Here is an 18055-nt window from a genome sequence, read left to right as displayed (position 1 = left end):
CTGTCGGGTGGCCCCTCACGGCCAGTCCATCTCGCAGCAGGCCTTGGTGCAGTGCGATTTGTGGGAAATGAAGGGATGGCCTTGCCGTCAGTGCTTTATCGTCCATGTTTTTGTTCATTTAGCATTCCCTTGAAGTGATTATACTGAGTTACCCGGAAGCAACACCCACCTGTGTTTTCGTTGGCCCGTCCTGTTGTGGGTGGGAGAAACCGACAGGCGGGGCCCCGGAGCCGGTGTTCTCCCTGCGGTTAGTGAGAGAACTGCCCGGACCTCCAGAAGAACAGCCTCAGGGAGCAGAGTCCCGAGGAGCCGCCGCGTGCTGTCGAAGGCTGGAGTTCTCCTCCCCGCCAGGATGATCCTCTCCAAAGGAGCAGGGGACACCAAGTACTCAAGTCTTTAAGGTGCACACTTGTCTGCTGTGAATCCCCACTCACTTAATGACGTGTGCAAGGAAGTGGCTTTGTATGAGGATGGGGGGAAATCGGGGGTGGGGGGGGGTGGGCAGTGTTACAGAACAACTTTCAGGTGAAATGCATTAATTCCATCTGCAGAGTTTTTGGGAGTTTTTTGTGTGTTTGGTTGCTGGTTTCTGGTTTCATTTTGTTTTGGTTTTTGGCAAATCTTTCCCTTTAATTCTACAGGGTGAGAATGGCAGGGTGGAGGGCAGACCCTTTTGATCTTAAATCATAGTTTCCACGGACACTTGTGGCTCTGGGCGTTGGGCGGTGGGCAGAGGTTGCGCTGGGCGGCGGGTGACGCCTGAAAACTCCTCTCTCCTTCCGGTGTCCCAGAAACGTGAGTATTGGAATTTTTAAATGTTTATACACCAACAGCAAAACATTGGGCTCTTTGTAAACTTCAGAAGAAGTTGGGGGCTTGGCTTTGTTCTTGGGAGGCCGTTACTTTAACCACGATAGTTTGTTTCTATCTTTCTGAACAAGGGTCTCACCTTTAGTGCGCCTGGGCCTTGAGCGCACAGAGCCGGCTGTGCGTCCGGCTTCGCACCCTCCCCGCACTTTCGCCGCCCTGTGTGGACACCTCGGATTGATTAAACCCCATGCGGTTCCTTTTCTGTGAAGTGGGGTTCTAGGGGGCTCTGCTCTAGACAGCTTTCTGATTTTCAAGTGCGATAAAATTTGCTTCAATTCTAGGAATTCTGGAGCAGCAAACTGCAGTGCCTTGCCTAAACTTAGAATCCGTGAATTGTTACCATCGCAGGCGGGGAGACAACAGCTTAATTAACATCAAATCTTTCCCTCTGAGCTATAAATGGTGTCTTCAGATTCTCTTCAAAATGGCAAACATTTCAAATGTTTTTTCTTGCACATGTGCTCTCTCAAGGAAAACATTCCAAGTCAATGATGTTTAGGTAAAATGGAGCATGGAGACGCTTGTCTGAGAACACAAGGGCAGCCATGGAAGTCGGGGAGCTTGGGTTTCAGCCTTCAGATAGGGGGAATGTGTGTCTGGGGAAGGAAGATGACCAGCTGGCATGCAGGGGTGCGGGTGAGCCGGGCAGGATGCTCCTGTCCCGCGCCCCTCTTGCTCCCCCTCCCCCAGCTTGCTCTTTAAAATGTTGTTCTTTTGCAGGTAAGGCCATCACGCAGAGGCACAGCAGATCTGGGGAAGTTATTTGTCCTGAAGCGGGCAGTTGGGAAAGGGCAGTGTTTAGGATCTGCTGGAAGAGATTTCACGACAATGAGGCTACCACGCTATTTCTTCCTGGACTGCCTCCAGAACTACTGAAGGTGCTGATTTTTAAAAGGCAGATTTTTCTGCACCCCACCCCAAAGCTACTGAAGCAGAATCTCTAGTACTGGGCCCTGAGAATCTGCTATTTTAACGAGCACCCCATATTTTTTCAAATACTAATTGCAAATCTTAGAGCTCCACAGAGTATTTCAGAGGCTGAAGGGAGACAAGCGTGTGCACAGTTCTCTTTTTTTTTTTTTTAAACAAATTACTTCCATATGGAGAGTAACAGCTAGCCTGCAAAGAGGCTCCCGGACCTGCCTCATTTAGCCCTGGGAAGGACAATTCTATATATAGAATGACTCTGTGCCCCTGACCACGGCTAACTGGGTCTCGGTTAGACCTCTGACACAAAGCTGTTGATCAATTAGACTTTCTCAAAATTTTAAATAAAGAAACAAGGGAATTCTAGTTAGTCAGAGATGAGTACTCATATACCAGGGGCTGAGCCCGCCACTAGCCTTGTATCGGGGGCAGAGAGAGACCACAGAGAAAGCAGGAGAATGCAGCCGAGGGAAGCAGAGAAGAGAGGCCATGTGCCCTTTGGGAGGAGAAAGCAAATTCAGAACCTACTTGGTATTTTTTAGCTGTTGGATGCCTCATGGTACCCGCTTCCCTCCGTAAAGAATTATCTTTGTTTACATGAGGTCTCCACTTAACGTGCCTGTTTCCACCACGGGATCAAGAGTAGAACTAGAGGGCAATCGGTAGCACTGAATGCCTGTCAGGAAAGATGAAAGGGCTCAAATGAGGGACAGCAGCTTCCACTCTGAGGAATTAGAAACAGAAAAGCAAACCCAACGCAAGCAGAAGAAAGGAAGTAATGAAGAGTAGCAGTTAAGGAAATAGAAAATAGACACAAAATCAACGAAACCAAAAGCTGGTTCTTTGAGAAGATCAACAGAATTGATTATCCTTTAACCAGCTGATCAGGCAAGAAAGATAAGACGTAAATGACCAACTTCAGGAACAGGAGAGGTGTCATCACTATAGATTCTACAGATACACTTGATATGTTCATATTTTAGGTCTCTGCCTTGACATAAGTTTCCTTAAAAATTACTATTTTGTGCAAAAAAAAAAAAGGGTCAGTTCTACACAGTCGTAATTTTGCCTAGCTTCTGAGAAGCTTGCCAAAGACAAGTGCTGGTGTTGCTGCTGCTGCCAACTTCTTGGTTCCCCCAGGATTTACATTTACAATTATCTGCAGTACGTAACTTGAATGCATATGATCAAAATATTCTAACTTAACATTTGAGCTTCCTTTCATATTACTGGAAATACAGCAGGCTTTATGCTTATTAAAATGAGAATTATGATTATGCTTGCTTGTTTCCTTCCTCCCACCCTCCCTCCCTCCCTCCCTCTCTTTCTTTCTTTCTTTCCCAACCAACAGCTTGGAACTGATTGTCATCATATTTGAGGAATGAGTGTATCTGGTTTACAGTCGGGTTCTGTGATATCCGTATTCTCATAACCATCCTTTTTTTCCCTTAACCTTTCACCTATATTAGTTTGTTCTGTTCTTTGCACAAAAAGAAACTTGAGTAGAACACCAAGTGTTTTAATTTCGTTCATCCAACAAATATTTATAAATCTCCTGAGGATGTTAGGTACTGGGTAGGTTACGGTGAGAAAGCACATCAGGGTCCCTCTCTTCGCGGAAACCGGAGTCCATGTGTAACGCAAACTGCCAAGAGTCGTGAAGATCAAGTACAGAGTGCTCTGAGAGTTTATCATTTAGGAGGTTAGAGAAGGTTTCCTTGAGGAAGTGATTTAGAGCTGAGATCTTGCAGATGAGTAGGAGTCACCTGACAGAATTCATAACTTACCTTACATGAGATTTCCTACATGATGGGACTGGTTCCTAAGGTCTTTCTTTGGGCAGCACGTGACATCAGCATCACTCTTACTGTTTTCCCTCTATTATGAAGAAAGAACTTTAACTAGGACTAAATAATTCTCTCTAGGTTAAGAGTTCATCTTTAGCAAGGGCAGAGTTAAAATTTACAATGACAATTACTCTGGATCAAACCCAATTGTTTTTTTCCTGTCAAGTGGAGAGGGCGTTGCCTGTTTGCTTACCTCACAGGGCTGATGTGAGGACCAAATAAGATAGAGAAGTTGGAGGGACTTTGTGCATCATTAAGCCGATGTAGCATCAGGCGATATTATTTTCCAAGTTCTTGTTCCTATAGTGGTGCTATGGCTGCTTTACCATCAGGCAAAGATGCTTACTTCTCACGTTGACACTAAAATTCATCTAAGAAGCATCACTGAGGATGCAATTTCCAAGAGGGACATTTTTCGAAGCAGAAAAGTTTTTTTGTTTTTGTTTTTTAAACTCATGCTTAGGGAAGGAAATGGAATTATAAGCAAAACACTCAAGATTCTAGGGCAAATAGTAGACCAAGAAATCCACATTCAGTGCCTCCCCTTGTGTTCCCCATAAATACAGTTGCAGTGTTGTCTTTCTTCTCTGACGAGTTAGAGCCAAAACGCTCAGAGCAGCTGGGACTGGGGCGCCCATGCTGTCATGTCTCTGTGAGCAGAGAGTGCTGCTGAGACATCCAGACCAGAGGGCCACATGTAGGTGCAGCTGGGGGCCTTCTCCCTTGTTTCTAGCCCGTGTTGTCGTGCATGTGAATCCTCCCCCCGTGCTGCCCCAGCTAGTAATCTCCTTGGGGACTGGACCATCTCAAGCTCACTTTATATTTCTCCCAGCTGCACCACATGTGTGGGACTAAACATTTCATAGACATGTCTGGAAACAGCGACTTGGGCAGCTTTGAAACAGGCAGGGGCTCCTCTACAGGCAGACCACGACCTGCAGCTTCCTGCCTCTCCTTACAGTCAGTGTTCACCCCTGAACTCTTAACTTGGGCCTTTTGTGGCCTTACAGGAAGAAGAAAGGGGCAGGATGACTGAGGCCCCCAGTTGTCATCTTGCCCTGCCGTGCAGAGGATCAGACTCGGCACCCTGGGCTTCATTTTCCGTGGGGCATCCATAAAGCGCAGTCACGGCTGAGGTCTGCCCTGAGAGAGACTCGGAGTTAGTCGTCACTCATTCCAGATCATGGAAAGAATCCAGGTTGTCATGCTGATCTCAGGCCCTAATAAAGTTGCTGCGTCCCTAATCTGGGAGGTGCTGGGAGACTGGAGAAGAAAGGCACACAAAGCAGCCCCTTTCTTAGGATCTTAAGCGGGAAGAGAGTCGATTGTGTTTCTGAGCTACTTTCCTAGGGTTGGGACGAGGCGAGGGAGTCATGGTTGACGAGCTTGATTTGGACAACAGGTGCCTGAGAAGCCAAGCCAGAACGGTAACATGCTGCAGCTGCTGAAAAACTGCTCCACCCTGCGCTGTGCTCTCCCCCGCACCAGCTTTTGTGAGTTGTGGAGACCTACCAGCGAGAAGACGCGGATCTGTGACTGGAGCCTGCCAGCCAAGAGGGTCCATTAAAATATTTTCCAACATGTGCTGAGAACGACAATTTAGCAATCATTTCAACAAAGAATCTTCTACTTGGTTTTAGTAACAATAGCTGGGAACCAGTGTTTATTTATGCTCCTCAAGTACGTAATGTACAGGAAACTTTTTTCTCCCTTTGGAGATAACTGAGCCTCTACCACCAGAAGCTTTGCCCTGTTCCGGGTACCTACAATTGGATAGGTTTTGGCAAACGCCTCGCCTCAGTTTCTCTCTTGGTACCAGCTTTGGTCATTACATTAGTTATATATTGCTGCAACACAAATTACTCCAAAATCAGCAGCTTCAAACATTAAACATTTATTCTATCCTGTGGTCTCTGTGGGTCAGGAGCTGGGGAGCAGCTTAGCTGGGTGGTTCTGGCCTGGGGGTCTCTCATGAGGTTGCAGTTAAAGTGTTGGCTGGGGCTGCAGTCATCTGAAGTCTTGATGGCCAGAGGATCTGCTTCTGAGATGGCTCACTCACATGGCTGGCAAGTTGGGGCTGGTCATTTGCGGAGGGCCTCAGATCCTCACCATGGAGACCTCACCATAGGGCTGCTTGGGTGTCTTCATGATATGGTGGCAGGTTTCCCCTAGAGTAATCCGTGAGAGAGCAAAGCGGAAGTGGCTATGTCTTTTACAATCTAGCTTTGGAAGTCATGCATCATCACATATGCCCTAACCTATTGGTCGAATGGACCAACCAACCCTGATGCATTGTGGGAGGCAGCCACACAGGATCATTAGGAGCCATCTTGTATTGGCTTATCACAGCCATGCCGGAAATAGTTAAATGAGGTAAGAAGAAAGGAGCTCTTGTTTTGACTTTTTTCCAACAGCCATGCTGTGGAGTGGGACAAGCAGCCACTTGAATGGTAGTGGCACCTCCCCTTCTTAGTTCAAAACTATCATTTCCCTGTAAATACAGGTATCAGGGCCAAGTTCTTTTTTTTTCCTTCTGTTAACATTTGCTTTACATATTTAGGTGCTCCTATGTTGGGTGCATAAATATTCAAAAATGTTATATCCTCTTGTTGGATTGACTCCTTTATCCCTATGTAATACCCTTGTCTCTTATTACAGTCTTTGTTTTAAAGTCTATTTTGTCTGATAGAAGTACAGCTACTCCAGCTTTCTTTTGGTTTCCATTTGCACAGAATAACTTCTTCCATCCCTTCATTTTCAGTCTGTATGTGTCCTCACATCTGAAGTAAATCTCTTGTAGGTAGCATATAGATGAGTCTTGCCTTTTATCCATTCAGCCACTCTATGTCTTTTTTTTTTTTTAATTGATGTTTTAATGGTTTCTAACATTGTGAAATTTTGGGTTGTACATTTTTGTTTGTCCATCACCATATATATGACTCCCTTCACCCCTTGTGCCCACCCCCCACCCCCACTGCCCCTGGTAACCACAGTCCAGTTTTCTCTGTCCATGTGTTGGTTTATATTCCACATATGAGTGAGATCATACAGTGTTTGTCTTTCTCTTTCTGGCTTATTTCACTTAACATAATACGCTCCAGACCCATCCATGTTGTTGCAAATGGGACGATTTTGTCTTTTTCTATGGCTGAGTAGTATTCCATTGTATATATATACCACATTTTCTTAATCCAATCGTCAGTCGAGGGACACTTAGGTTGCTTCCACTTCTTGGCTATGGTGAATAATGCTGCAATGAACACAGGGGTGCATAAGCCTCTTTGGATTGTTGATTTCAGGTGCGTTGGATAGATTCCCAGTAGTGGGATGGCTGGATCATAGGGCATCTCTATTTTTAATTCTTTGAGGAATCTCCATACCATTTTCCATAGAGGCTGCACCAATTTGCATTCCCACCAGCTGTGTATGAGGGTTCCTGTTTCTCCACATCCTCTCCAACATTTGTTGTTTTTTGTCTTGGTGATTATAGCCATTCTAACAGGCGTGAGGTGGTATCTTAGTGTTGTTTTGATTTGCATTTCCCTGATGATTAGTGATGTTGAGCATCTTTTCATGTGCCTATTGGCCATCTGTATATCTTCCTTGGAGAAGTGTCTGTTCATTTCCTCTGCCCATTTTTTGATTGGGTTGTTTGTTTTTTTGTTGTTCAATTGTGTGAGTTCTTTATATATTATGGAGATCAACCCCTTGTCAGATGTATGTTTTGCAAATATTCTCTCCCAGCTGGTTGGTTGTCTGTTCATCTTGATTCTGGTTTCATTTGTCTTATAAAAGCTCTTTAATCTGATAAAGTCCCACTTGTTTATTTTTTCTTTAGTGTCCCTAGTCTGGGTAGGCATGTCATCTGAAAAGATTCCTTTAAAACCAATGTCAAATAGTGTGTTGCCAATATTTTCTTCTATGAGTTTTACAGTTTCAGGTCTCACCTTCAGGTCTCTGATCCATTTTGAGTTAATTTTTGTGAATGGCGATAGCACATGTTCCACTTTCATTCTTTTGCATGTGGCTGTCCAGTTTTCCCAACACCATTTATTGAAGAGACTTTCCTTTCTCCATTGCATGTTCTTAGCACCTTTGTCGAAAATTAGCTGTCCGTATATGTGTGGTTTTATTTCTGGGCTTTCAATTCTGTTCCATTGATCTGTGTGTCTGTTTTTGTACCAGTACCATGCTGTTTTGATTACTATTGCTTTGTAGTATGTTTTGAAGTCAGGGATTGTGATGCCTCCTGCTTTGTTCTTTTTCTTTAGGATTTCTTTAGCTATTCGGGGTCTTTTGTTGCCCCATATAAATTTTAGTATCCTTTTTTCTATTTCTGTGAAGAATGTCATTGGGATTCTGATTGGGATTGCATTGAATCTGTAGATTGCTTTAGGTAATAGACATTTTAACTATGTTTATTCTTCCAATCCACGTGCATGGGTCTATGTCTTTTGATGGGAGAATTTAGTCCATTCACATTTAAAGTAATTGTTGATAGATATGTACTTATTGCCATTTTAGTAATTGTTTTCTGGCTGTTTTGTAGCTCTTCTGTTCCTTTCTTCTCTTGCTCTCCGTTTGAGGTTTGATGACTTTTAGCATTATGCTTAGATTCTTTTCTCTTTTTGTGTACCTACTACAGGTTTTTGCTTTGTGGTTACCATGAGGCTTACATGTAACAACTTGTATTTATAACAGTCTATTTAAGTTGATAACTTAAATTTGAATGCATTCTAAAACTCTACATTTTTATCTTCTCCCCACTTTTTATGTGTTTTTTTTTGCTGAGGAAGATTTGCCAACCTAACCTCCTGGCCAGTCTTTCTCTATTTTGTACATGGGTCACCGCCACAGCATGGTCGCCAACGAGTGGTGTAGATCCACGCCCAGGAACAGAACCCAGGCCGTCAAAGCAGAGCACACCGAACTGAACCACTATGCCATTGGGATGGCCCCACCTTTTTGTTTTTGATGTCACATTTTACATCTTTTACCTGTGTATCCCCTAATTATTGTAGTTATGTTTACTACTTTTGTCTTTTAACCTTCATACTAGTTTTATGATTAATCCTCTACCTTTACTAAATATTTACCTTTACCAGTGAGATTTATGCTTTCATACGTCTTGTTACTAATTAGCACCTTTTCTTTACAGCTTAAGTGAGTCCCTTTAACATGTCCCATAAGGCTGGTTTAGTGGCGATGAACTCCTTTAGCTTTTGCTTGTCTGGAAAATTCTTTCTCCTTTAATTCTGAATGATAACCTTGCTTGGTCGAGTGTTCTTGGTTGGAAGTTTTTTTCTTAAGTTCTCTTTTCAATCTATATAATGTCCTGGAGATCAGGAGTAGAATAATTCCCTTTCATAACCAAGCTCACTGCCAGGCAGAGTAGGCACTCAGACACAAGATGAGGGAGGGAAAAGTCCTTCTTAGATCATAGAGATAGCTGAGTTTAACAGAAAGATGGCTTTGAAGCCACATCTTTGAAATCCCGGCTCTTTGACTAATTAGCTTTATGAGCTTTGGTAAATTAAACTGAGGAAAAAACCTAGCCTGCAGAGCTGTTTTTATCACAATACTAGTTACAGGCATCCTTTGTCTCTCTCTACCCTTTGAGGACCCATCAGCATCAGTCAGAGCTGCAGACAGGAGGATACATATGGATCTCAGGTCTCATGGGCAGAAGGTGGTCATGAAAGCTTCCTCTCAGACTAAGATTTAGAACTGTTAATCCACTCTACGGTACTCGAGGAGCTAGCTCCCATGTCCCACGTCTAAATCTTGTCTTACTGTGTAGTAATTCCTAGGCCATCAGTAGAGGTGCTTTCAGTTTGTGGCCTTTGGCTTCTCTAGTTGTCTGCTCTTGGCTCAGCAGACTTCAAGGTGCGTATATGTCCAGCTCTTTCAACCCACTGTTGGTAGAGAAAGAAGAAACAAAGAGTAATTCCATAAGGAATTTTGTTCTACAGGGCAGGGTATAGTCTCAGTGGGAATAGGCGGGATAAGTTAGAAAAACGGATCTGGTCGAGTCTGTAGTTAACCTCACTTTGAGAATCTATGCAAATAAACGTTCTCCTCTTTCTTGTCGATGGCTTGACATTGTGATATACCCCAAATACCTGTTTTTTCTGATAGTAATCTGACAACTTTATGGGTGTCCTCTAATATCTGGTTTTGCTACTTGGTCTTGATAATTTATAAGCTATGAGGCAACCTACTAGGTCTAGGTCTGGGGTTGGCAAACCATGGCCTGCCTGTTTTTGTAAATAGTTTTGTCGGAACACAGCCACTCATATTCATGTAAGTATCGGCTAGGGCTACTTTTGTGCTGCTACAACAGCAGAGTTAAGTGGTTGCAACAGAGACCACAGGGCCTACAAGCCTAAAATATTATCTATTCCTTTAGGAAAAAGTCTGTCAACCCCATATGGAATCGTTCCTCATTAGGGTAATGGAGGATCACCCGACTGGACATCAAGGCAAAGCATTTTCGAAGGTGAGCTTAGTTTATCTCATGTAAAGCTGGCCAAGGTAAGATGTTTTTTCTCCAAAGCTGTAAATGCATAAAGATTTATTGGGAATGATTTTCTACATGGTGCTCCTTCATGGCTACCAGTCAGCAGGGCCCACGTGTAGAAGAGGTGGGTGCACTCAACAAGGAAACGGCCCATCTCCAGTACTAGTGAGTGATTAAAACATGAAACAGCATCAAGAAAAAAAAGCATCCTGTCAAAATTACAACTTGTGGACTAAAACAAAGGACACATTCCCACTAGAACAGAAATAAATTTTAATTCGTTGAAAAGTGCAGCAGTGAACAGGGTCCTTTGAAGGGCACTTTCTAAGTCAAATGACAGAGATGACACACAGCCAGGGCAGAATAACTTCTAGGAACAGATGATGCAAACACAGGAATTCACAAAGTTCAGTGGGACCTAAGTGGTGGTGAAACCCAAGAGCCCAAACCTTTCCATCTAATTCCATTGGTGAATCGACTGAAATACCTTTTGCTTTCTCTTAATAAGGATCCTGGAACAATTCATCTTTCTTTATTAAAAAAGCACTAATTCTTAGACACTTAAAAATAAATTTAAGAACATTTCTCACAGATTAAGGTATAACTTCCATGGCTATCATTACTATTTTGTACAAAAACCCTAGTGTTGTCAATTAAAATGTATTTTGCACAGCACCATTGGTCAAATTCAAAGATGCTTAACAGATGTTCCCTGCTTTGTCACTGTATTTGAGGAAGAGCTTTGTAATAGGAAATCTCGTAAGGCAAAAATCTCTATTCATTCCTATAGCCTGTGTTCATTCGTAATGGTTATCTAGTTTTGTACTCTGAAGGGCACCAACAGATACGGACCTGACCTTCTTAGAAGGGAAAATAATCAAAATTCAGATCAGTACAGTTAGAGAGAAACAAGGCAAGCCTCTTGCAGTGGATCCTTTGTACATTCTGAAAAGTTCAGTGCGTTCTATAGTCTGCTAGGCTGTAAACTGAGGCCTCTTTATGAAAGATGATTTTATTAGCACAGATACAGAACGAAGCTAGTCCAAGAGAAAAAGTGAAATTTTTAGAGGCCATTTAAACGTTTGGTAGGAAATGTACCAACTAAGAGTAGAGGACACCGAGAGGCCACATGGCACCCCCCCACCCAAACAAGTCTGCTGACTGTAAGAGTGTGGCAGGGACACTATCGGTAGCTCACGTGTCAGTCTCATGACTTCACCTGCTTTCAGGAACCGGCATCATAAAACTGAATAATATGACATCACAGTACAAGACCTGGTAACAGTAGGTTTCTTTTTATTCTGGAATAACTGTGGTCAACTTTCATTAATGTGGAAGTTGACTGATTAATGTTAAGAATCAAAGTGTAGAATAAAGCTGTAACCTATACTCAACATTGTAGTTTGAAATTTTTAGCATTTCTTTCCCTAAAACGTTCATAGCAGAGGTGTTCATCTCACTTGCCTGTTTCACCTCTAAATACCACCACAGTTACTGGGGTTGTGTGAGGTAAAGGAATAAACCCAATGGCTATTAACCTGTCACGGCTCTCTGGAATTCTGATGGAAAAGGTGCTCTGGCCACGTCCTACAAAGTGCTTAGAGCTCAACCTAAGACCTTAAATAGAGCTACCATCACTCCTGCCTGAGCCGAACAGGTTCCCAACCACAGCAGCTCCTCCTCCTCTGCCGTCCCACCACTGATGAGCTTCCTGTGAAGGAAACAATGGAAACGGGATTGGTTTTTGAGCCAAACACCATAAAAATGTCGGTGTTCTAAACAGTGAGGAAACCTCAACAAGATCTGGTTTTGGCAGGGGAATAGCGAATGGGGCCCAAATTACACAAGACTCCAAAAACTCAGGAAGACCCTATCCAGGAGGGAAGAAGGTAGGGTAAAGGAGTTGGTACTTTGCATCAACTGTAAGAAATTTTTACCTCTTGTAACAAATGAACAGAATGTCAGTAAAATGAAGAGAGAGTCAAACAACTTCCCACTCTGAAACCCAGGCTCCCTGCCGGACAGGCACTTACCACATCCCAACCACAGCCCTTCAATCTGCCAACCCGAGAGCCCCATCTACGGGAGGCCCTTGGGAAATGCAGCCTTCACCAACCCCAGAAGTTCCTGTTCTCTGCAGAGATACCTAAGCCGCTTTACTGTTCAGATCTCTGAGGGGAAAGTAGAGAGAGACAGTCCCTCGATCCCCCTAGTGGTAACTGGCACTCCATGTGGTTAGCAGCCACCGGCAAGTAGGTGGCTGTCACCATTAACTAATTCAGTGTCACCTGGAATTAGCCATTCCCAAAAGCCTACTGTTCTATTTCAGTGCAGCACCAGCCCAGAATTCCAAAAAACTAACAGAGCTTGGTTGACATGTTTTGAATCTGTGACCTTATCACATTGTGATGGATATTATAAACAATATATTTCTACCAATCTAAAAACAATGGTACTTGTTCTTAATCAGATGATTCAGCTCTGATGGTCATTCTTCTAGCCATGTGATGTCAGTATTTTTGACAGTGAGGTGCTCAATCTGAAATGCTACGCAGGTCCTTTGATTTTAGGTCAAGCTATATATATCAAAAACATTTTTCCCCCTGAAGTATTGCCATTTATCTGAATGGATTTACAAATTCAGACTTTGACCACATGGGGAATAATCAAGAAGTGTAGCCCCAGGACAGAAAGTGTATGGCGAGAACAAAGACCTCAGGAGCATTCCTTATCAGTGGAGTGAAGGGACCAGGGACAGTCACTCCCGACATGGGCAGAGTTCACAGTTTAACACTTTGCACAAGGAAGTCAGCTGGTTGGGTTGCTTTTTCAAACACGACTTAAAACAAAGCCAGTCCAGAAACTCCTCCAGGCGTGGTCTTGAAGACTAGCTACAGACATCTACTACAATCACTTCATCAGAAAGAGGCGTGCAGGGGTCCACTGCCGAGGTCGCTACAGAGGACGTTTTGAAAACCTTCGAGTCCTGACACTGCCGTGATTGTTGAACATGAGACGAGGGTCAAACCTATATCTGGGGAGGAAAACAAGGATGCCACATTCATTCCAGTTGGCCATTGAGTACTTTGTGCAGAAGAGTAAGTGGACTTAAGGATATCAGGAAGGGATATAAAAGGAATAATTAAATCATCAGAAGGGAGCTGCTGTTTATAGTAAGAAAACAGTACTTAATTAAGAGCATTTCCATCACAAGTCAGCAAGCACAAAACAATATAGTAAAAGTGGAGAGGAGAGAAGAAACAGCAGTAAGGTTAGTCTTGAAAGGCATTTGGAGGCAAGATTTGAGCTGTTTTGTTTTTTGGGGGTAAGGGGCGATCCCTAAGATATTAACAGCCTGATGGAAGAGTCTACAGCCCTTGCTGTGAAAGACCTACCAGCAGTTTCAAAGCCCTTTCTTCTTCTGCGGTTAAGACACACAGGCTGTGGTGGGTAAGAGCACAGGTGTGCACCTGAGACAGGAGTTTGAACCAGGCTCATTATGAACTGAGGGCAGTCACTAACTTCTCTGGCCACCAATCAAATAGTAAGGCAATCCAGGTAAAATGTCTGGCACATAAAATAACTTACCACCCAAGGGAAAGTTAGAGCGAATGCTGAATGGTAACCTGAGTTGAGACTCGGCAGAGGCAAAGCATATAGATTGTCTGGAGAGAAACTTTACATGTGCAGGCTAGAAATAACATTGTATTTACTTTTATCTGCTATCTTTTGGACAAACTAACTCTTATTATTTTAGAGCAGGGACTGGCCAACTTTTTTTGTAAAGGGCCAGATAATAAATATTTTAGGGGCCATGCAGTCTCTGTCCCAACCATTCAGCTTTGTTGCTGAAGTGCAAAAGCAGCCACGGACACTATGTACGTGAATGTGTGTGCTGTGTTCCCACAGGGGGAGGCTGGATTGGGCCTGTGGGATCTAGTCTGCTGACCCCCATTTCAGAGGGTTCTACAGACCTAAATGTTTGGGAGGAAAGAAAAAGCTAGGGCTAAGGAATTTAAAAGAAAATCAGGTAGAGTTTAAGTAGCTCAGGCTAACATCAGCAAAGCCAGCATCTAGAATCTTAGTTATAAGCTTCTAGAATGTGAGCAAGACAGTTAAACAAACAAACGCAGCTTGCCTGGAAGTCAGGAGATCTTGCTGTAGCAGTTCCTAAGAGGGTGACCCTGGGGCAAACCACTACTCCAAGCTCTAGCTCCTCATCTGAAATGTACCTGTTGGGGCTCTGAGGGCTGCAAGGAAATTCTACGGTTGAATCTAACACTTAAGGCAAGGTGCCCAGAAGAAACAAGGGGGCTGCTGCGTGCGCCCCACACTGGCCACTTGGATGCTGGCACGGCAGGCCTGTGCTCTCGCTGCAGCGTGCTCAGGGACGTCATGGTCCGAGAGGTCCACGTCCCTGGACCCTCTGTTCAAGACTTAATTAGATGTTGGCTTTAAGTTCCAAGAGTCAGCCAGAGACTGCTATGTACATCTAACTTTATTTGGTTTGATAAAACATTCTGAGCAAAGTAGTTGCTGGAAACTGCAAAATCAGCATGTGTCAACTAGAAGTCTTGTGCTTTTATCTCAGAGACTGACCTTCCTACTTCAAGGAACTAGTACCAAACAAAGATCCATTTCATTAACTTGGAGGAAAGACCAAAGCTGGTCGGTCGGTCAGAACGCTTGACCAATTATTGCATTAACAGGATTTCTGTGGTTGAGTTGATTCCGACTCCTAGCACCCCTGTGCACAGCAGAGCGGAGCCCTGCTTGGTCTTTTCGCACCATCTTCTCACCTCCCGGCGCTCTATCAGACGATGCTCCCTGCTATTCACAAGGTTTTCATGGCCACTTTTTTTGGAAGTGAGTGGCCAGGTCCTTCTTCCTAGTCTGTCTTGTCTGGAAGCTCTGCTGAAACCTGTGCCCCCCATGGGTGACCCTGCTGGGATTTAAAATACCAGTGGCATAGCTTTCAGCATCCCAGCAACACAGCTGCCAAAGTATGACACCCGATAGAAGGGTGGTGTAGTTTTCTGAGCAAGACACGAACCTGGGCTGCGGTGGTAAGAACTGCAGATCTTAACCACTAGACCACCAGGGCTGGCTATTAACAGGATTATCCATATCAAAAAGCTACTTTGCTTAACTGATATAAAATTATGATAAATACTGTTTTTATATTGTTACCTAGTTTTAGTCTGCTGGCATCCATGTCTCTTTGGCTCTATATACACTATTTACATTTCTTTAATAAATAGTCTATAATCCAGTTTCTCTGTCTTTACTTACATTCCCCTCTAATTTGGACTGAAGATATCATTTCACATGAAGATGGCTAAATAAGTTATTATTTTCCATCAGCTTAGGACATCACTCTCCCCTCTCCCCTACAGAGAATAAGACCTGAAACGATCCTTTCCCGGTGAAAGTTTGATTTTTAATTTCATAATCTTCAAGCAAAAATGACAGGTTTCTTGCCATCGGCAGCTCCAGTGCCTGGTGTGCTGAGCCCCAGCATCCCTGGTGCAAAGTGACTGATGAAGAGGAACGGGAGTGGGAGGAGGGAGCCGACTCAGGAGGCCATCATTAACGTCTTTCCTCCCTTCATGTCCTGCAGTGGGCTTGTATGTTTCAACAGCTAAGAGTGTCTACCTTCTATTTCATTGTGTGTTTAATACATTAAATTGACTGGCAAGCACTCCCGTTTCTATAACTAGGGTTTCTGAGAAATGAAAACGTGTGCTCTGGGAAGCGCTAGGGACTGGGTACCACTTGGTCGGTGACTTTAAAGAAGTCCCAGGTGTCCCCAGTGCAACCGAATGGTACAGTGAGGAGAATCAGAGCCAGGAAGAGGAGGCCGCGGGGGTAGGGAATAGGCCATGCCTCCAGCCAAAGCACCGACTGGCCACGGAGAGCCAAGCTTCCAACTGCTCTTTCCCATACCCCAGGCTGGGGCACTGAGACAGCGCTCCCACTCTGGAGCAGAGGGCGGGGAACACAGCTTGGCTCACAGCAGAAGGGTCCATCAGGCTCCCTCTGCCTTCAAGAACACATGGCTGCTGGTGACAACTTAGCCCAGCACTGAAGAAAAGCGGAACTTACCCGGGGTCAAACACCCCTGGAGTGCGACAGGTCGGCCCAGAACAGGACTGTAACATCATCAGCCGATAGTTCATCTTTCCTAAAAGGTCTGGGTCTATGCTTTTCACGATGTTGGTGATTTGGTCTGGGTCTGCAGTCAGGTTATAGACCTCTACAAACACCTACAGGAAGTGGCAAGATGGACGAGAGAAAAGAGCAAGGGTTAAGCTGAGGAGATGCTCCTCGCATGCATTCTCTCAAATGTGAGGGGAGGAGATGGACGAGACCCAGGCCCAGGAGAAGATCATCTGGTCTGGAGGTCCCCAGAGAGCCCAAGGGTGTACACGAGACAGCGGAGCATCTGTTCGGGGGGTTCAACTGCTTCGGGTCCGAGGCCCACATGCTGGGAAGGGGCCTCCAGTGCAGCCGGTGCTTCAGGCAGAGTCAGGAGGGGGCGGGCAGTGGTGGGGAGCTTACCACCTTCTGTAATTAGGCAGAGAACAGAAGGCAGGAGCCTCAAATGGCAAGGTCTCAGAAACTGGATTTAGTGATCAAGTTACTGAGTGCGAGTAGACATTTGAAGGTTTGTTTTTGCCCTAGAATTGTGAAGACTCAAATGAGAACAGATGTGACAGTACTCTAACCCGGGTTACACGAATGTTAAGTTTTCCGTTCTAAAAGCAGTTTGGGATGTGTAACACCAACTGGGGAAGGATACAGTACTGTTATTTCTAACATCAGACGTGTGTAATATCACCATTTTCCACCCAATCTGAAGTTTTCTCCAAACTGGAGTTAAGTGATAGGCTAGGAAGGTGGTCGGTAAATTTTGCCTACAATGGCTTCAAGTAACTGCCCTCAGACTGTCACCTGTAAGCAGTTATCAAACGGATGAACATTACAGGGGAGGGGAACAGGAACTGAGTTTGAGGGAAGCTCTCTTGCCTGTTGTCCAAAGCGCCCACGAGCAACCAGTGAATGGTGGGCACATCAATTTCTGAGAAACACGATGAGTGTCAGCATCACATGGCAAGATGTGGGCTGCCAGATGGGGCAGGGGAGCGCACACTGATGAACAGGTATGACACCACAAGAACTGGAGTCCATGTGGTCCTTCCAATAATCCACACTGATCCGCGTTGGCTAAAAGCCACCTTCTTCCAGGGATGGCGCTCCTGGGCCTGCCTTTGACCCCACTGCTAAACCCATCTGAGCAGCACTGGGCTCTGCCGCAGTGAGGACAGAAGTTTCTGAACAAGGTGGCTGCAGTAAGCTTTCTAGGAAATGCCTCAACTCCTTTCACCTCCACAGAAGCTGAGGTGTCTCACCCTCACCCCAAACTATGAGGGAGCAAAGAGACCAGGCGTGCAGCCTTTCGAAAACGTGAAGTGTGCATTTAAAGTGTATGTTTGGGAGGTGGTGGGAGTGGAGAGAACCCCATCCAGGAAGGTCGCAGGTAGGGACGGGAAGCACGGCCTTGTGGAATTCTGTTTTCTTAACTGAAGAAAACCTAAGTGGAAGTACAGGTAAGAAACACGTCTTCCCTAGGGAGCATCCTTGGAACTGCTCTTCTGCCACCAAGTCCAGCTAACAAAGCGCTGGCGATGGACATGGGTGGGGATGCAGAGGCCCTCTTACCTCCTGGTCATCAAACTCACAATACTGTAAATTCCACAGTGCCGCCATGGTCCTCACACAGGCATAGGTGTTGTTGTAAGCATCTTCACACACACAGTCTGGGAAACATTGCTGAGGGGATATTTAAAGAGTTAAAGGAAGACAGTTTTTCTATAGTAACAAATATTAC

At 44.6% G+C, this 18055-nt stretch overlaps 1 protein-coding gene across 1 annotated transcript in view; it reads right to left on the bottom strand.

Moving 5' to 3' along the window:
* Positions 1–10413: 10413 nt before the first annotated feature.
* GNS (glucosamine (N-acetyl)-6-sulfatase) overlaps positions 10414–18055 on the bottom strand; it is a 41265-nt gene continuing 33623 nt past the window's right edge. The window contains exons 12-14 of the mRNA XM_058557715.1: positions 17887–17997; positions 16270–16430; positions 10414–13198 (exon numbers count right to left, since the gene is read on the bottom strand). Coding sequence (XP_058413698.1) covers positions 13120–13198; positions 16270–16430; positions 17887–17997 — 351 coding nt within the window. The 3' untranslated portion in view covers positions 10414–13119. The remainder of the gene's footprint in view (positions 13199–16269; positions 16431–17886; positions 17998–18055) is intronic.

Source organism: Diceros bicornis, chromosome 17 (assembly GCF_020826845.1).
Source record: "Diceros bicornis minor isolate mBicDic1 chromosome 17, mDicBic1.mat.cur, whole genome shotgun sequence".
Lineage (NCBI taxonomy): Eukaryota > Metazoa > Chordata > Mammalia > Perissodactyla > Rhinocerotidae > Diceros > Diceros bicornis.
This window is presented reverse-complemented; position numbering and strand designations above follow the sequence as displayed.